This window comes from Malaclemys terrapin (assembly GCF_027887155.1).
Source record: "Malaclemys terrapin pileata isolate rMalTer1 chromosome 20 unlocalized genomic scaffold, rMalTer1.hap1 SUPER_20_unloc_1, whole genome shotgun sequence".
In the NCBI taxonomy this organism is placed as follows: Eukaryota; Metazoa; Chordata; order Testudines; family Emydidae; genus Malaclemys; species Malaclemys terrapin.
The window spans coordinates 652647-671257 of NW_026530188.1; the positions used below are offsets into that span (position 1 = coordinate 652647).

The following is an 18611-nucleotide window of genomic DNA, read 5'->3' on the forward strand; positions in this document are numbered from 1 at the left end:
CGATCACACAGACAGCAGGGCTTTGTCAAACCATTTAATCAAGTGTCACAGGCCGGGGGGGGGCAGCGCCCCCCACGCTCTGCCCCTAAACACAGACAACCGGCCCCACGCCGGCACAGAGCAGCCCGGACGCCGGGGTCCCTGACACGCACGGCACAGGGCAACCCGGACGCCGGGGTTCCTGGGGGGCGGCCGGACACCGGGGTCCCTAGGGGCCCAGCCGGGGGTGCTGCAGGCGCGGGGCGGCCGGACGCCGGGGGTACTGCAGGCGGGGGGCGGCCGGACGCCGGGGTCCCTAGGGGCCCAGCCAGGGGTGCTGCAGGCACTGGGCGGCCGTGGGGCGCCGCTCGGGCAGGAAGTCCAGCATGGGCAGCAGGAACCGGGCGAACGCGGCCGCCTGCTCCTGGGGCCACTCGTATTTCTCCAGCAGCACCGCGCCCAGCGCCCAGGGCCGCAGGCTGGGGATGTGCCGCAGCTCGCCTGGGGGGCAGGGGGGACGTCAGTGCTGGGCCGGGGCCCCCCCAGAGCCCAACCCCCCCGCCGGGTCCCCCAGTGCCCCCCAGAGCCCAACCCCCCCGCCGGGTCCCCCGGTGGGGCCCCCGCCCGCTGGGTCCCCCAGTACCCCCCAGTGGGGCCCCCCCCAGACCCCCCTAGAGGGGGCCCCTCCCAGAGCCCCAACCCCCCCCAGTGGGGTCCCCCAGAGCCCTGCCAAGCCTGGACCCCTGAACCTCCAAACCCCACTCCCCCCAACCCCTCGCCCCACAGAACCCAGCCCCCCCACCTCCCCCACGGCTCTGCCCCGCCCCTCACCTCGGCGGGTGAAGTATTCCCGGGAGTAGCGCCCCGAGAGCGCGAAGTGGGGGGGGATCTCGCCGAGCAGCTCCACCATGTGGGCGATGTGATCTGGGGGGGTAAACGGGGAGGGGGGGTCAGTCCTGGTTCCATCTCCCCTGCCCCCCCATCACATCCCCACACCATCTCCCCCCCATGGGCAGACCCCTGTCCTATCCCGTCCCAGCTCTGCCCCCCTGCTGCCCCCTGTCCCAGCTCCGCCCCCTGCTGCCCCCAGGTCCTATCCCCCTATCACAGCTCTGCCCCCCTGCTGCCCCCCGTGCCAGATCTGCCCCCCATACTATCCCCCATCACATTTCTGCCCCCTGCTGCCCCCCAGGTCCTATCCCCCTATCACAGCTCTGCCCCCCAGGTCCTATCCCCCTGCCCCAGCTCTGCCCCCCTGTTGCCCCCCGTGCCAGCTCTTCCCCCCCACTGCCCCCGTCCTATCCCCCGTCACAGCTCCGCCCCCGTGCTGCTCCCCCATCCTATCCCCCCATCACAGCTCCGCCCCCCTGCTGCCCCCCAGGTCCTATCCCCGGTCCCAGCTCTGCCCCCCCATCCTATCCCCCATCACTGCTCCGCCCCCTGCTGCCCCCCAGGTCCTATCCCCCTATCACAGCTCTGCCCCCCAGGTCCTATCCCCCTGTCCCAGCTCTGCCCCCCAGGTCCTATTCCCCGTGCCAGCTCCGCCCCCTGCTGCCCCCCATGCCAGCTCTTCCCCCCCACTGCCTCCGTCCTATCCCCCGTCACAGCTCCGCCCCCGTGCTGCTTCCCCATCCTATCCCCCCATCACATCTCACCCCGCTGCTGCCCCCCATTTTATCCCCCCCAGCACAGCTCCACCCCGCTGCTGCCCTGTGTCCTATCCCCCATCCCTGCTTCCCCCCCCGCTTCCCCCCGTCCTATCCCCCCCATCACAGCTCCGCCCCCGTGCTGCCCCCTGTCCTATTCCCCTGTCACAGCTCCGCCCCCTGCTGCCCCCCATCCTATCCCCCCCATCACAGCTCCACCCCACTGCTGCCCTGTGTCCTATCCCCCATCCCTGCTTCGCCCCCCACACTGCACCGTCCTATCCCCCCGTCCCAGCTCTGCCCCCCCACTGTCCCCCCGTCCTATCCCCCATCACAGCTCCATCCCAGCTCTGTCCCCCCGTCCTATCCCCCATCACAGCTCCGCCCCCCTGCTGCCCCCTAGGCCCATCTACCCCAGTATCTGGGTGCAACCCACCTTCGTCCCTGCTGTACTCGTCCCCCGAGTGGGGCTCAAAGAGGTAGTCGCCTGTCGCCAGCTCGAAAGCCTGTGGGGAGCAGAGGGGGGTCAGGGGGGCCGGGCCCGGTTGGGGGGCTCAGGGGGGGCTGGGCCCGGCTGGGGGGGTCAGGGGGGGCCGTACCATGCAGGCTGTGCTCCAGATGTCGGCGGGGGTGCTGTAGCCGGCGCCGATCAGAACCTCCAGGGCCCGGTACTGCCGGGTCTGAATGTCCTCGGTGAAGTGCTTGTGCTGAAACGGGGGGGGGGGGGGGTGAGAACAGGGCAGAGAGCGCGACCCCCAGAACCCAGCCCCCCGTGACCCACCGATCCCAGAACCCTGATCCCACCCCACAGAACCCAGCCCCCCGCGACCCATAGATCCCAGCCCCCGCGACCCATAGATCCCCGCCCCACAGAACCCAGAACCCCCACCCCACCCCTTAGACCCCACCCCACGGAACCCAGCCCCCCGCAACCCATAGATCCCAAAACCCCCACCCCACGGAACCCAGCCCCCCGCGACCCATAGATCCCAAAACCCCCACCCCACAGAACCCAACCCCCTGCGACCCACAGATCCCGGAACCCCCACCCCACCCCTTAGACCCCACCCCACAAAACCCAGCCCCCCGCGACCCATAGATCCCAGCCCCCTTCCCCATACCGCGACCCCCCTCACCACCCAGCAGGCGTTGCCCAGGTCCGCGATCTTCACTCGGATGCGGTCGGCGTTTTGGGGGTCCAGGGGGTTCACCAGGAACTCGGAGGCGCTGAACGGAGCTGGGGGGGATAAGGGGGGTGAGGCCTCATTTCCCTGGTTCAGACCCCCCCGGCCCCCTGGTTCCCCCCAGCCTGCCCCACCCCCACTCACCGCTGGGTGACAGCAACCCCCCACGCTCCCGCTGGCCCGAGCTGCCCGAGCCGGAGGCCGTGGAGAAGAGGGAGCTGGAGAAGCCGGAAGTGGCCGAGTCGGGGCTGGGGGGCCGGCGGGGGGGGGCGCCCCCCAAGGGGCCGTTCCAGGCGTCATAGGGCGGCAGGGCCTGGAAGCCGGAGGACGAGGTCTGGCTCTGGGGGCTGCTGGCCACGCTGCCCTGCCCGGGGAGGGGCCACTCTGGGGGGAAAACAGCAGGGGTGGGGTGAGCCCCGGAAAGAGGGGGGGCCATTCCCCTCCCCCGCCACCCAGCAACCCCACAAATCCGCCTCCCCCGCTGCCCCCGCACGTGCCCCTGACGTCCCCCTCCCCCAGTAACCCCCCCACGAGCCCCTGACATCCCTCTCCCCCCCACGATCCCCCGAATTCCCACTAACCCCCCCATGAGCCCCCGAATTCCCCCTCCCCCGCTAACCCCCCATATCCCCCTCCCCCAGGGCCCCCCCCAACCCTGCTGACTCTCACCCTCCTCTGTGTCGGAGTCAGCCCCAGGCGGGGGGGGGGGCCCCGTTTCCAGCTCCTCCAGCCGCTGCAGGTCCCGCAGCCGCTCGGCCAGCAGCCGGCCCTGCCGTTTCTGCTTCCGCTTCAGCTTTCTGCGCCGGTTCCTGGACATCTGCCGGGACCCGGTTAGCGCCCATGTGGCGGGGGGGACCGGGAGGGGGAACGAGGCACCACATGGGGACGAAGCCGCGCACCCGGCCGCAGTGTGACCAGAAGCCCAGGTGTGCGAGAGGAGCCGCGTGCAAAGGGACATGCCAGATGGGCGTGGAAGGACCCCAGCGTGCGAAGGGACATGCCAGGAAGGTCCCGAGCGTGCGAAGGGGCGGGCTAGGAGCGCAGGGAAGGACCCGAGTGTGCGAAGGGCCGGGCTGGTGGGCAGGGAAGGACCCGAGTATGCAAAGGGCCGGGCTGGTGGGCGTGGAAGGACCCGAGCATGCAAAGGGCCATGCGGGGAAGGAACCAGGTGGACAGAGATGTGTGCCCAGTGGGGAAGGGAGAGCGAGCAGGTGCCCGGGCAGGCGTGCGAGACAGTGGGTGTGTGAGGGCATCCAGCCCCCCCCCCCCCCCACGCAGAACTTACCTCCATCCCCTGGGGGGCCGAGCTCACTGGGGGGAGACGAGGTCGAGATTCTCAGAACACAAAGGGCATCCGACGAGAAAAGAATCAACAGACACTCACGGAGAGAACCCAAGCGTCCGGGCCCCCTCCCCGCTCTAACCACCAGACCCCACTCCCCCCCAGAGCTGTGGGAGAACCCGGGCGTCTGAGGCCCCCTCCCTGCTCTAACCAGCAGACCCCACTCCCCCTCAGCGCCGTGGGAGAACCCGGGTGTCTGGGCCCCAGCCCCCCTCCCCCAGGTGCTGGCGGGAGGCCTACCAGCGGAGGCGGAGGGGGGCGGCCCCCCCAGCTGCTGCCAGCGGGTGGCCTCGGCCGCCAGGCGCCGGACGTAGCCCTCGCCCACGCACAGCAGCACGTTCTCCGGCTTGATGTCCGTGTGGATGATCTTGCACTTGGTGTGGAGGTAATCCAGGCCCTGCAGCACCTGGGGGCACATACGGGGCGATACGGACTGGGACAGCTGAGCCCCCCCAGCTCCTCCAAACCCACCCCCTGGGGGCACATACGGGGCGATACGGACCGTGACAGCTGAGTGCCCCTGTGACAAAGTGGGGGGGTTTCTTGTTTTCTGTGGGGTTTCAATGGTTTGCACGCCGAGCAGGTGGGACTCAGTTTCCCTGGTTTAACGAGGGGAGAGGGAGTTCGTTGGGACACAGACCCGGAGAAGGAACTTGGGACCCCGGCCGACGGCCTGGAGAACGGAGACCCCAGCGACTGGTGACCCGGAGTCGCAGCCGGCTCTGGCCAGTGGGGGGACAATGGGCTGCGGGGAGAGGACCCCGGTGACCGGACCAGCCGGTTCCAGCCCGAGGGGCCAGAGGACAGAAGAGGGGAGAGGGGCCCAGGTGACCCTGTTTCCCTGGAGAGACGACAATGGACAGAGGGGGGCTTGGGGCCGGGGGTATCAGATGCCCAGCTGGGGAGCAGGGGGGCTCTGGGCTGGAGAGGGGGAGCAGGCAGAGCCCCCCTGGATGCAGGGGAGACTGGGATGTGCTGGGCTGAGGGGGGCCAGGCCTGAGGCCGGAGAGTTTCCTGTGCTGGGGTCAGACGCTCGATAACCCTCCTGTGCGACGCTGGCTGAGAGTCCCTCCAGGCTAGAGAACGGGGGGGGCATTATTCCCTCTGGGAGCGGGGAGATGGGGGGCCCCAGAGCTAGTGGACTCCCTGGGGGGCCCATGGCAGAGACAGACGTGCTAAGGCTCAGAGGGGTGCGGCTCCAGGGAGGTGGAGGGGCCTGACCCCTGGGACAGAGGGGACCCCGAGAAGGGCTGTTGCACTAAAAGGGGCTGTGACGGAGCAGGGAGCAGGGCAGATTTGACCTGGGAATGTTGCAGGGGGGTTGCAGTGGGGATGTGGGACTTCCCTTGAAGGAAGCTACCTGAGCTGTAACCTGAGCCAGGAAGGGGAGGGGGGGCGGGGGGGGGGAATTAACACCTTCTGCCCGGGAGACTGAACAAAGGAGAGGAGCAGCGGGAGGGGCTTGGAGTTTAGTTTCGGTTGGGGCTGGGTGGTGCAACGCAGGGAACCCCAAGCTGGGGTCTAAGCTCCCTGAACCTCCCAGAGGGACCTAATTGAGGGGGTCTGGTCGTACCTACACGCTCTGCTTGAGACTGTGTTCCTGTCCTTAAATAAACCTTCTGCTTTACTGGCTGGTTGAGAGTCGCAGTGAATCTCGGGAAGAGGGGTGCAGGGCCCTAACTCCCCCACAATCCGCAACAGGGGCCCTCCCCACGGACCGCACAGGGCCAAGAGTGGGCACGATCTGTGAGTCCGTGACACCCCCAGCACCCCCAAACCCACCACCTGGGGCCACAGATGGGGCCGTATGGACCAGGACAGCTGACCCCCCCCCAGCACCCCAAACCCAGCACCTGGGGGCACGCACGGGGCCGTATGGACCAGGACAGCCCAAGCCCCCTGCCCCGACCCCCAAAACCAGCATCTGGAGGGCACAGATGGGGCCATACAGAGCAGGACAGCCCAAGCCCCCTGCCCCAACCCCCCCGAGCACCCCTACCTGGGGAGCACAGATAGGGCCATATGGACTGGGAGAGCCCAACCCCCACAGCCCCCTGCAAAACCAGGCCACCCCACTACCTTCAGGATACTGGGGGGCACAGATGGGGCAGTACGACCCGACCTCCCCCAGAACCTCCAAAAACCAGCTCCCCCCAATGTTGGGGTAATGGGGGCGTGGACAGACCAGGGGAAGAGGCTTCCCATACACAGAGCTTCCCCTTCCCCACACTGGGGGGGGCAGAGACGGGGCTGTATGGACCAGGCTGTGGCTTGTACCCCCACCACCAGGCAGCCTTTGGGCTATGGGGCTGTGTGGACTGGGCAGAGCCTGACCCCCACTCAGCACCTCTCCAAAGGGTCCAGTGGGTTCGAGTGAGACTGGGGGCTGGGAGCCAGGACTCCTGGGTTCTCCCCCCAGCTCTGGGAGGGGAGCAGGGTCTGGTGGTCAGAGCAGGGGGGCCGGGAGCTGGATGCCTGGGTTCTCTTGTGGCTCTGGGCAGGTGTGACGGAGCAGGGAGGGGGAGTGTTACGGGCACTCTCTGCATCGGTGCTGGCTGGGGGGGATCTCGGGGTGACTTCACTTGAGGGGCAACACCTGAGCCGGGAGGGGGCTGGGGCCAGGTCACCCCTTCTGCCCGGGACACTGGACAAAGGCCGGAGGAGGGGCCGGAAGGGCTGGAGGAGACGGCTGGGGGGGGCGGGGGGCGGTCTGGAGGAGGGGCTGGAGGAGACGGCTGGGGGGGGCTGGAGGAGACGGCTGGAGGAGGGGGCGGGGGGCCAGAGGAGGGGCCGGAAGGGCTGGAGGAGACGGCTGGGGGGGGCCGGAGCAGGGGCTGGGGGGTGGTGGGGGTCAGATTGGAGCTGGCTGGGGAGACGGGGTCTGGGCTCCCCACCCCCAGGATGGACCCGGCTGAGGGGTCCTGGTCTCTGTCCCTACGAGCTCTGGCTCCCCTGTGTCCCTGGCGGCGAATAACCCTTCGCCGGGACTCGCAGGAAGTGGGGTGCAGGCCCGGCCCCCCCACACCCCGACAGTGGGGGTCTCGGCCCCCCTACCTGGCGTAGGATGCTCTTCACGCAGGGCAGGGGCAGCCCCTGGTAGTTGGATTTGATGATCCATTTCAGCAGCTGGTGCCCCAGCACCTCCAGCACCATGCAGACATCTGGGCCCAGTCAAGGAAAGCGGGGCTGGGAGCCCGGCCGCCTGGGTTCCCTCCGAGCTCGGGGGGGGGCGCGGCTGGGAGCCCGGATGCCTGGGTTCTCTCCCAGCTCTGGGAGGGGCGGGGGGGGGCCGGGAGCCCGGACTCCTGGGTTCTCTCCCTGGCTCTGAGAGGGGCAGGGGGCTGGTGGTTAGAGTGGGGGAGGGGGAGGGGGCTGGGAGCCCGGACACCTGGGTTCCATGGAAGGATACGGACGCCGTTGATGCCCGAGATCTTGAAGTCCTCGAGGAGCTGGACGATGGTCTCTCTCTTGGGGTCACTTGGGTCCGAGTCCCGAACCTGTGGGGGTGGAAAGTTGTGGGGGGGGGGGGCGCTACGCTGAGGCAGGACGTGGGGACCCAGACGTCCGAGCCCCCCCCGACTCTCAGCCACACTATCATCTTTCCCGCCCTCCCCATGCCCTGGGGATGGGAGCCAGAGGTGGGGGATGGGAGGGGGAGTGGCTGTGGCGGGGAGCTGGGAGCCAGAGGTGGGAATTGGGGTGACGGAGGGAGGTGGGGGATCCTGGGTGGCAGGAGGGAGGTGGGGGGCAGCTGGGGGGGGGGCAGCACTCACACATTTGAGCAGTTTGATCTCATCCATGGCTGTCTCGGTGTAATGCCCGGCGCTTTTCACCACCTTCAGCGCCACAAACCGCTTCCGCCTGCGGGGGGGAGATTAGTGCCTCACAGAGCCCCCCGGCCCCCAGAGCTGGGAGAGAACCCAGGTGTCCGGGCTCCCAGTCCCCCCCACTCCCACCACCAGCCCCCACTCCCCTCCCAGAGCGGGGAGGGAACCCAGGAGTCCTGGCTGCCAGCCCCCCCCGCTCTAACCACCAGCCCCCACTCCCCTCCCAGCGCTGGGGAGAGAACGCAGGAGTCCTGGCTCCCAGTCCCCCACACTCCCCCCACTCTAACCACTAGACCCCACTCCCCTCCCAGAGGCGGGAGAGAACCCAGGCGTCCGGGCTCCCAGCCCCCCCCCCCCCCCCCGCTCTAACCACCAGCCCCCACTCCCCTCCCAGAGCCAGGGAGAGAACCCAGGAGTCCTGGCTCCCAGCCCCCCCCCCAGCTCTAACCACCAGCCCCCCCTCCCCTCCCAGAGGCAGGAGAGAACCCAGGCGTCCGGGCTCCCTGCCCCCCCCCCAGCTCTAACCACCAGCCCCCCCCTCCCCTCCCAGAGGCAGGAGAGAACCCAGGCGTCCGGGCTCCCTGCCCCCCACTCACTGGATGTCCCAGCAGAGCCAGACGGTGGAGAAGTGGCCCCAGCCGAGTTTTCGGACCACGTGGTGGCGCCCGTTGAACAGGTCCCCGATCGCCACCGGGTAATACCCGCCTGGGGGAATGGGGGATCAGCTGCTGCCAGCTGGGGGGGGCCTGGGCCCCACGAACCCCAGCGTCTCCCCCTCCCCCCCGGGGAGATTGCTTTGCTGCAGACAGAACCCCCCTGCCTTCTACACATGGTATGGCCCTCCATGTGGCACCTCTGCCCCAAGGGACATCCCTTCTTGTGCCCCCCCCGCCCCTCCACGTGGTATGTCCCTCCCCATGGCACCCTCCCGCCCCATCATGTGGAATATCCCTCCCTCCTCTCACACCCCTCCCCATGGTATGGCCCTCCCTGTCACATCCCCTGCCCCTGTGGTACATCCCTCCTCATGGCCCCCCCACCCTCCTCATGGTACATCCCTCTGCGTGGCACTTCCCCACCCTTCCCCGTGGTACATCCCTCCCTGTGGCCACCTCCCTTGGTATGTCCCTCCCCATGGCATCCTACCCATCCCCGTGGTACATCCCTCCCTGTGGCCACCTCCCTTGCTACATCCCTCCCCATGGGATCCCACCCCCACCCATCCCCATGGTACATCCCTCCCTGTGGCCACCTCCCTTGGTACGTCCCTCCCTGCGGTTCATGCCACCCCCCCGTGTCCTCTCCGCCACTCCCCATTTATCCCCATGGTACCTGCCATCCCTACCCCCACACACTCAGTGATACGTGCCAGACCCCCCCACCTTTGCAATAGTCCCTGGGGTCCTCCTGCTCCTCGTCATCGGAGCCCAGGCGCCCCCCGGCTGGGGGGGGCAGGGCCAGAGGCGGCGGAGGGGCGGGGGGGGGCTCCGTGCGGCTGGGGGGCTGGGGCACCCTGGGGAGAGAAACGAGGGGGGTTAGTGACCCCCCGGAGCTGGGACGTGCCCCCACTGGGGTGCAGCGCATCTCCCCCGCATACCTGGGTCTGTCCGGCAGCTCCCCCATGGCGCCGGCATGTCACCTCTGGGGGGGGTCCCAGGTACAGAAAGGGGGGGTCTAGCCGAGGGGAGATTTGGGGATCCCGGGGAGGGAGGGACTCGGACTCAGCTGGGCTGGGCCGTCTGGGGGGGGGGGGTGCAGTGCATGCTGGGATACGTGCCCCCGACTCAGCAATGACCTCACCCCCCAGCCGGCGTTGCGGGGTTAAAAATAGCTCCTGGCCAGCTGGGGCCTGCCCAGGGGAAGGAATCCGGGCCTGGCACAGAGCCCCCCCCCCCGAACCCCACCCCTGGGCCTGGCGCAGAGCCCCCCCCCTGAACCCCACCCCCGAACCCCACCCCTGGGCCTGGCGCAGAGCCCCCCCCCTGAACCCCACCCCCGAACCCCACCCCTGGGCCTGGCGCAGAGCCCCCCCCGAACCCCTCCCCCGAACCCCACCCCCGGGCCTGGTGCAGAGCCCCTCCCCTGCCACCCCCGGGCCTGGCACAGAGCCCCCCCCCCGACCCCGCCCGGCCCAGGGGGCCCTGAATAACCCGCGCCCCGAACCCGCCCCCCCCCTTGGGCCAGAGGGCCCTGAATAACCCGCCCCCCGAACCAGCCCCCCCCGGGCCAGGGGGCCCTGAATAACCCACCCCCCGAACCCGCCCCCCCCCTTGGGCCAGAGGGCCCTGAATAACCCGCCCCCCCGAACCAGCCCCCTCCCGTACACAAGGGGTGAGGCTGGGAGCCCAGAGACAAGGGCAGATGGGTTCATGGGGCTCAGCTGGGAGGGGTCCGGTCCAGCCTATTATCCCCCCCCCATCGGTGCCCCTCACTCCCGACCCGCAGCCCCTCTCACCTGGGGGCCGTGGCTCTTGGTCCCTTTTCTTTCCTGTGTTTCTTTTTGGGTTTCTTGCCCTGGGAGCTGCCTGGACCTGGGGGGGAGAGGGAGGGTTAGTGGGGGGGGGTCCTGGCAGCACCTCCAGCCATTGCATCATGCCCCCCCGCTGCCCTCCTCCCCCCGGCAGCCCCCCTTGCCCCCCTCACCCTTCCTGCTGCTCATTTCTCCCTGTGGAGCCGGCGCATGTGCCCCCCGCGGGGGAGAGGAACAGCTGCTGCTCCACGTGGGGGAATCCCGGGAGGGGGAGGGGAAGTGGGGAAGGGGAGGGGGACCCCAGGAAGGGGGGTTGTATCAATCTCTCTGGCAGTACCTGGGATGAGACCCCCAATTTAAGGGGGGGGACTTAGGGTGGGGGGGGTTCCAGACACAGACAGGCCAGACTCCTCTTTCCCTCCCAGGCCCAATGAGCCCCCCAGCCTCTTCCAGCCCCAGCCCCCCATCTCCTGGCTGGGGGGGGATAGGGCAGGGGCGTTTGCCCTCTAGGGGGTGCTGGCTCCAATCTGGCCCCAATCTGGCTGGCTCGGGGGGGCACTGTCACACGGTGTGGGGAAGTTGGGGCCTGCACCCCACTTCCTGCGAGTCCCCGCGAAGGGTTATTCGCCGCCAGGAACACGGGGGAGCTCGTAGGGACAGAGACCAGGACTCCTCAGCTGGGTCCATCCTGGGGGTGGGGAGCCCAGACCCCATCTCCCCAGCCAGCTCCAATCTGACCCCCACCACCCCCCAGCCCCTCCTCCAGCCCCCCCTCCAGCCTTTGTCCAGTGTCCCAGGCAGAAGGGGTCACCTGGCCCCAGCCCCCTCCCAGCTCAGGTTACACTCAGGTGTCGCCCCTCAAGTGAAGTCACCCCGAGAGTCCCCCCCAGCCAGCACCGATGCAGAGAGTGCCCGTAACACTCCCCCTCCGTGCTCCGTCACATCCCCGTAGGGGGGTGTTGGCTGGCTCGGGGAGGGGTGATGGCCAGCACGGGGGGGCACGGGGCCTGTCCCCTGTGGAGGGGGCTGTTGGCTGGCTCAGGGGTGCAGGGGGGTGTTGGCTGGCTCGGGGGGAGGGCACGGGTCCTGTCCCCCATAACGGGGGTGTTGGCTGGCTCAGGGGGTCAATTCACCCCCTAATTAAAGGGCCAGAAACCCAATTTCTGAAAAGTGTTTTTATTGCTGAAAATAAATTACATCCAAAGGCCGAGCTCCGGGCCTGTACAAGGGGGTTCGAAATAGGGGGTTCTCGGGGGTCGTTAGCACCGCTCTGTACAAAGCAGGGGTGGCTACAGACACCCCAGATTAGTGCACTACTTGCCTGGGGGACCCCAGGGCTGAAGAAAGGGGGGGCTCCTGTACCCTGAAATCTCAGTGAGGGGGTCGGGGGCACCCCAAAGAGGGCTGAAGGCAGCTAGGGCAGACATACACCTCTACCGACAGGAACTTGTGGGGGTGGGGGAGTTGGGGGTGCAGGGAACCCCCTTTGCAGCGTTGCATAAGGCACTGGGGGGGGGGATCCCCGGACTGGGGAGAGGCAGTGGGGTGTGGGCTGGGGGGGCGCAAGGGGATCCCTGAGATCTGGGGAGGTTTGGGGGGGAGCAGGAACTTGGGGATCCGTGGCGCAGGCGTGGGGCCAGTCACAGGTCGGTGACTTGGTTCTCCACCAGGGCGGCGATCTGCTGCAGCCGACAGGCCAGCTGCATCTTCTGCCCCACAGGGTCCTCCTCTAGGGCGCTGATGATCTGCAACACACAGCGGGGGGGTTACCACTGCCCCACAGCACCCCCTGCCCCACGGTGCCTCCTGCCCCACGGCCCACCCCCTACCTGGTCGTAGTACTTCTTGATGTAGCCATACAGCTCCTGCAGCGCAGCCGAGCAGTCCAGGTCCGAGGAGTATTTCTGCAACGGGGAGAGACGGGACTGGTGGGGGCTGCGGAGTGAGGGGCCCTGGGGGGGCTGTGGGTCGGGAGGGGGGTGCCGGGGGAGCTGTGGGTTGGGAGCGAGGGGCCCCAGGTCAGAGCGAGGGGTGCCAGGGGAGCTGTGGGTCGGCAGCGAGGGGCGCTGGGGGCACTGTGGGTCGGGAGGAAGGGGCATCGGGGGTCAGGAGGGAGGGGTGCCGGGGGGCTGTGGGTCAGCAGCGAGGGGCGCTGGGGGGGCTGTGGGTCGGGAGGGGGCGCTGGGGGCTGAGGGTAGGGAGCGAGGGGCACTGGGGGGGTTGTGGGTCAGGAGGGGGCGCTGGGGGGGGTTGTGGGTTGGGAGCGAGGGGCGCTGGGGGCTGAGGGTCGGGAGTGAGGGGCTCTGGGGGGGGTGCAGTTCGGGAGGGAGGGGCACTGTGGGGGCTCTGGGGGGCTGAGGGTCAGCAACGAGGGGCGCCAGGGGGGCTGTGGGTCGGGAGGGGGGCGCTGGGGGCTGAGGGTTGGGAGCGAGGGGCACCAGGTGGGTTGTGGGTCGGCAGTGAGGGGCACCGGGGGACTGAGGCTCAGCAACGAGGGGCACCGGGGGGGCTGTGGGTCAGCAGCGAGGGGCGCTGGAGGGGCTGCGGGTCAGGAGCGAGGGGCGCTGGAGGGGCTGAGGGTCGGGAGGGGCGCTGCGGGGGTTGTGGGTCGGCAGCAAGGGGTGCTGGAGGGGGCTGCGGGTCAGGAGGGGGGTGCCGGGGGGGTTGTGGGTCAACAGCGAAGGGCGCCGGGGGGCTGTGGGTCGGGAGGGGGGCGCCGGGGGGCCGTACCCTGGACAGCTCCGTCAGGGCCGAGTTCATCTCCTGGTAGGTGGCTGGGGGCGCCTGGTGGATGTCGGCGTAGTACCTGGGCGGGAGAGAGGCTGATGAGCTGGGGGGCTCAGGCACCCCGAAGAGCAGGGCTGGACCGGGAGTGAACCCAGGCGTCCTGGCCCCCCAGCCCCCACTCACTTCTCCACCAGCTCCTTGTAGCGTGGGATCTCCCGGGCGTAGAGCAGTTTGTTCACGGGCGAGTCCTGGGGGGAGAGAGGCCATGAGACGGGGGGGTGGGGACAGGGTCCCACAGAGCAAGGGGCCCAGTGCTGGGGGACTGTGCCCGGACGCCGGGGTCCTCAGGACAGGAGCTGCCCTGGACGCTGGAGTTCTGGGGGGAGAGGCAGGAGATCACTGGACGCCGGGGTCCCTGAGAGGAGGGGCAGGGGCTGCCCTGGACGCCGGGCTCCCTGCGGGGGGAGGGGTGGGGGCTGTCCCGGACGCCGGGGTCCCTGGGGGGCGGGGGCGGGAGCTGTCCCGGACGCCGGGGTCCCTACGGGGGGAGGGGCGGGAGCTGCCCCGGACGCCGGGGTCCTCACCCGCCCCACGCTGTGCTGGCCGGGGGTGCAGGCGTCGATCAGGGTCTGGCCAATGACGCTCAGGGCGGCGTCCACGTTGTCCGGCACTCGCACGTCGAACAGCAGCTGGGGGTTCCGCACGATGCTCACCCAGAACCGCAGCAGCAGGCTGGGGGTGGGGTGGGAGTGAGACATGGGGTGCCAGCCCCCCTGCTCCGCGCACCCCACAGCTCCCCAGCCCCTCCAGTGCCCGGCCCCCCTGCTCCGCGCACCCCACGGCTCCCCAGCCCCTCCAGTGCCCGGCCCCCCTGCTCCGCGCACCCCACAGCTCCCCAGCCCCTCCAGTGCCCGGCCCCCCTGCTCCCAGCTCCCCATGGCTCCCCAGCCCCTTCAGTGCCCGGCCCCCCTGCTCCCCGCACTCCACGGCTCCCCAGCCCCTCCAGTGCCTGGCCCCCCTGCTCCCCACGGCTCCCCAGCCCCTCCAGTGCCCGGCCCCCCTGCTCCGCGCACCCCACGGCTCCCCAGCCCCTCCAGTGCCTGGCCCCCCTGCTCCCCACGGCTCCCCAGCCCCTCCAGTGCCCGGCCCCCCTGCTCCGCGCACCCCACGGCTCCCCAGCCCCTCCAGTGCCTGGCCCCCCTGCTCCGCACGGCTCGCCAGCCCCTCCAATGCCCGGCCCCCCTGCTCCGCACGACTCCCCAGCCCCTCCAGTGCCCGGCCCCCCTGCTCCCAGCTCCCCATGGCTCCCCAGCCCCTCCAGTGCCCGGCCCCCCTGCTCCCCGCACTCCACGGCTCCCCAGCCCCTCCAGTGCCCGGCCCCCCTGCTCCACACGGCTCCCCAGCCCCTCCAGTGCCTGGCCCCCCTGCTCCCCACGGCTCCCCAGCCCCTCCAGTGCCCGGCCCCCCTGCTCCGCACGGCTCCCCAGCCCCTCCAGTGCCTGGCTCCCAGCTCCCCATGGCTCCCCAGCCCCTCCAGTGCCCGGCTCCCAGCTTCCATGGCTCCCCAGCCCCTCCAGTGCTCGGCCCCCAGCTCCGCTCCCATGGCCAGGGCCTTCCCCCATCGCTCACCCAGCTGTGCAGCCCCCCCCCACCTGTTGGTCTTCCAGATGTGCAGGGTCTCGGGCTCGCTGACCCCGTTGCGGGCGGCCAGCTCATCTAGCAGGTCGAAGAGGAACTTGACGGCCACGGGGATGGGCGGCCCACGCTCAGCACGGCCTGCAGCACATCCTCCACGAACTTCTGCAGCGTCCCCTGCGGGCACCAGGTGGCAGGGGGTCAATCGGTGGGGTGCGGGGGCCCTCACCTTGACGGAGAGCAGGTGGGTGAGGTAAATCTCGGGGATGGCCGTGGCGGGGGGAGGGGGGTCAGTGGGGGGGGGGGGGTCTCACCTTGACGGAGAGCAGGCGGGTGAGGTAGATCTCGGGGATGGCTGTGGCAGGGGGGTCAATGGGGGAGGTCTCACCTTGACGGAGAGCAGGCGGGTGAGGTAGATCTCAGGGATGGCCGTGGCGGGGGGCAGGGGGATCAGTGGGGGGGGGGGATCTCACCTTGACGGAGAGCAAGCGGGTGACGTAGATCTCGGGGATGGCTGTGGCAGGGGGCAGGGGGGTCAATGGGGGGGTCTCACCTTGACGGAGAGCAGGCGGGTGAGGTAGATCTCGGGGATGGCCGTGGCGGGGGCAGGTCTCACCTTGACGGAGAGCAGGCGGGTGAGGTAGATCTCAGGGATGGCCGTGGCGGGGGGCAGGGGGATCAGTGGGGGGGGGGGGTCTCACCTTGACGGAGAGCAAGCGGGTGACGTAGATCTCGGGGATGGCTGTGGCAGGGGGCAGGGGGGTCAATGGGGGGGGTCTCACCTTGACGGAGAGCAGGCGGGTGAGGTAGATCTCGGGGATGGCCGTGGCGGGGGCAGGTCTCACCTTGACGGAGAGCAGGCGGGTGAGGTAGATCTCGGGGATGGCTGTGGCGGGGGCAGGGTGGTCAATGGGGGGGGTCTCACCTTGACGGAGAGCAGGCGGGTGAGGTAGATCTTGGGGATGGCCGTGGCGGGGGCAGGGGCGGGTTGAGGGGGGGGTGTGACGAACTGGGACTGTTCTTGCTGGGGTGTGTGAATGCTGACAGGGGAGTGTGGCTAGGATAGTCTGCATCGGAGGATGGGAGACTGACCAGAGAATACCTGAGCGTGTAACATGAGAACCCAGGAAGGGGTTGGAGGCCAGGTGACACCTTGGCCCGGGAAACTGAACAAAGGCTGTGGGAGGGGTCGCTGAAGCCAGAGTGCTGGAAGCAGGCTGGAGAGATGGCTGGGAGGCAGAGATGGCTCTGACCCCCCAAAGGGGGGTGGGCTGGCATGCCCTGGGACCCCAAGCTGGACCTAACTGAGGGGGGCCCTGTTGTCTGTGCCTGCAAGACCTGTCTTGGACTGTATTCCTGTCATCCAAATAAACCTTCTGCTTTACTGGCTGGCTGAGAGTCATGGTGAATCGCAGGAAGCCGGGGGTGCAGGGCCCTGAGTCCCCCAATACTCCGTGACAGGGGGTCTCACCTTGACGGAGAGCAGGCGGGTGAGGTAATCTCGGGGATGGCCGTGGTGGGGGGCAGAGGGGGCAGTGTGGGGGGGTCTCACCTTGACGGAGAGCAGGTGGGTGAGGTAGATCTCAGGGATAGCTGTGGTGGGGGGGGGGGGTCAGTGCGGGGGGTCTCACCTTGACAGAGAGCAGGTGGGTGAGATAGATCTCGGGGATGGCCGTGGCGGGGGGGTCAGTGGGGGGGGTCTCACCTTGACGGAGAGCAGGCGGGTGAGGTAGATCTCGGGGATGGCTGTGGCGGGGGGATCAGTGTGGGGGGGTCTCACCTTGACGGAGAGCAGGCGGGTGAGGTAGATCTCGGGGATGGCCGTGGGGGGGGGGCAGGGGGATCAGTGTGGGGGGGTCTCACCTTGACGGAGAGCAGGCGGGTGAGGTAGATCTCGGGGATGGCCATGGCGGGGGGGTCAGTGGGGGGGGTGTCTCACCTTGACGGAGAGCAGGCGGGTGAGGTAGATCTCGGTGATGGCTGTGGCAGGGGGGGTTGAGGGGGTCTCACCTTGACAGAGAGCAGGCGGGTGAGGTAAATCTCGGGGATGGCCGTGGCGGGGGGCAGGGGGATCAGTGTGGGGGGGGTCTCACCTTGACGGAGAGCAGGCGGGTGAGGTAATCTCGGGGATGGCCGTGGCGGGGGGATCAGTGTGGGGGGGTCTCACCTTGACGGAGAGCAGGCGGGTGAGGTAGATCTCGGGGATGGCCGTGGCGGGGGGGTCAGTGGGGGGGGTCTCACCTTGACGGAGAGCAGGCGGGTGAGGTAGATCTCGGGGATGGCTGTGGCAGGGGGCGTTGAGGGGGTCTCACCTTGACGGAGAGCAGGCGGGTGAGGTAAATCTCGGGGATGGCCGTGGCGGGGGGATCAGTGTGGGGGGGTCTCACCTTGACGGAGAGCAGGCGGGTGAGGTAGATCTCGGGGATGGCCGTGGCGGGGGGGTCAATGGGGCGGGTCTCACCTTGACGGAGAGCAGGCGGGTGAGGTAATCTTGGGGATGGCCGTGGTGGGGGGTCAGTGGGGGGGGTCTCACCTTGACGGAGAGCAGGCGGGTGAGGTAGATCTCGGGGATGGCCGTGGTGGGGGGTCTGTGGGGGGGGGGGGTCTCACCTTGACGGAGAGCAGGCGGGTGAGGTAATCTCGGGGATGGCCGTGGTGGGGGGTCTGTGGGGGGGGTCTCACCTTGACGGAGAGCAGGCGGGTGAGGTAGATCTCGGGGATGGCCGTGGTGGGGGGTCTGTGGGGGGGGGGGGTCTCACCTTGACGGAGAGCAGGCGGGTGAGGTAATCTCGGGGATGGCCGTGGTGGGGGGTCTGTGGGGGGGGTCTCACCTTGACGGAGAGCAGGCGGGTGAGGTAGATCTCGGGGATGGCCGTGGTGGGGGGTCTGTGGGGGGGGGGTCTCACCTTGACGGAGAGCAGGCGCGTGAGGTAGATCTCGGGGATGGCCGTGGTGGGGGGTCTGTGGGGGGGGGGGGTCTCACCTTGACGGAGAGCAGGCGGGTGAGGTAATCTCGGGGATGGCCGTGGTGGGGGGTCTGTGGGGGGGGTCTCACCTTGACGGAGAGCAGGCGGGTGAGGTAGATCTCGGGGATGGCCGTGGTGGGGGGTCTGTGGGGGGGGGGGTCTCACCTTGACGGAGAGCAGGCGGGTGAGGTAATCTCGGGGATGGCCGTGGTGGGGGGTCTGTGGGGGGGGGTCTCACCTTGACGGAGAGCAGGCGGGTGAGGTAGATCTCGGGGATGGCCGTGGTGGGGGGTCTGTGGGGGGGGGTCTCACCTTGACGGAGAGCAGGCGCGTGAGGTAGATCTCGGGGATGGCCGTGGCGGGGGGCAGTGGGGGGTCATTGGGGGGGGGGGGTCTCACCTTGACGGAGAGCAGGCGGGTGAGGTAGATCTCGGGGATGGCCGTGGCGGGCGGGTCAGTGGGGGGGGGGGGCTCACCTTGACGGAGAGCAGGCGGGTGAGGTAATCTCGGGGATGGCCGTGGTGGGGGGTCGGTGTGGGGGGGTCTCACCTTGACGGAGAGCAGGCGGGTGAGGTAGATCTCGGGGATGGCCGTGGCGGGGGACAGAGGGGGGTCAGTGTGGGGGGGTCTGTGACGGAGCAGGGAGCAGGGCAGATTTGACCTGGGAATGTTGCAGGGGGATTGCAGTGAGGAGGGGGGACTTCCCTTGAAGGAAGCTACCTGAGCTGTAACCTGAGCCAGGAAGGGGAGGGGGGGCGGGGGGGGGGGAATTAACACCTTCTGCCCGGGAGACTGAACAAAGGAGAGGAGCAGCGGGAGGGGTTTGGAGTTTAGT

General features: G+C 69.2%; 2 protein-coding genes across 4 annotated transcripts in view; both read right to left on the minus strand.

Moving 5' to 3' along the window:
• Positions 1-21: 21 nt before the first annotated feature.
• Positions 22-11515, minus strand: SRPK3 (SRSF protein kinase 3). 3 transcript variants are annotated; one of them, XM_054014941.1, is made up of 16 exons: positions 10622-11515; positions 10434-10509; positions 9361-9491; positions 8575-8683; positions 7925-8012; positions 7561-7648; positions 7206-7312; positions 4392-4557; positions 4095-4120; positions 3479-3626; positions 2954-3193; positions 2762-2862; positions 2225-2332; positions 2062-2131; positions 811-903; positions 204-480 (listed from the first exon to the last, which is right to left on the minus strand). In XM_054014941.1, exons 1-16 carry the CDS (start codon positions 10635-10637, stop codon positions 296-298), a joined length of 1752 nt encoding a protein of 583 aa, XP_053870916.1. In that variant the 5' UTR covers positions 10638-11515; the 3' UTR covers positions 204-295. The 3 variants fall into 3 exon arrangements, with proteins under 3 accessions (XP_053870914.1, XP_053870915.1, XP_053870916.1); XM_054014939.1 differs by lacking the exon at positions 2062-2131 and having other exon boundaries at positions 22-480; XM_054014940.1 differs by lacking the exons at positions 2062-2131; positions 10434-10509; positions 10622-11515 and adding an exon at positions 9576-9684 and having other exon boundaries at positions 22-480.
• Positions 11516-11608: 93 nt separating this feature from the next.
• The window catches only part of PLXNB3 (plexin B3), a 33515-nt gene continuing 26512 nt past the window's right edge, over positions 11609-18611 (minus strand). Inside the window, 7 exon segments of the mRNA XM_054014938.1 lie at positions 11609-12193; positions 12278-12352; positions 13179-13254; positions 13359-13423; positions 13760-13907; positions 14828-14927; positions 14930-14987. Of these exon segments, the coding sequence (XP_053870913.1) occupies positions 12089-12193; positions 12278-12352; positions 13179-13254; positions 13359-13423; positions 13760-13907; positions 14828-14927; positions 14930-14987 (627 nt within the window). The 3' untranslated portion in view covers positions 11609-12088.

What these genes read in the sequence shown, in the direction of transcription:
- SRPK3 (XM_054014939.1), bottom strand. An exon ending in CTCGGGCATCAACGGCGTCC is followed by an intron (nt 7,313 to 7,560) that starts GTATCCTTCCAT and finishes GACTGGGCCCAG; the next exon opens with ATGTCTGCATGGTGCTGGAG. An exon ending in TGAAGAGCATCCTACGCCAG is followed by an intron (nt 4,558 to 7,205) that starts GTAGGGGGGCCG and finishes ATGTGCCCCCAG; the next exon opens with GTGCTGCAGGGCCTGGATTA.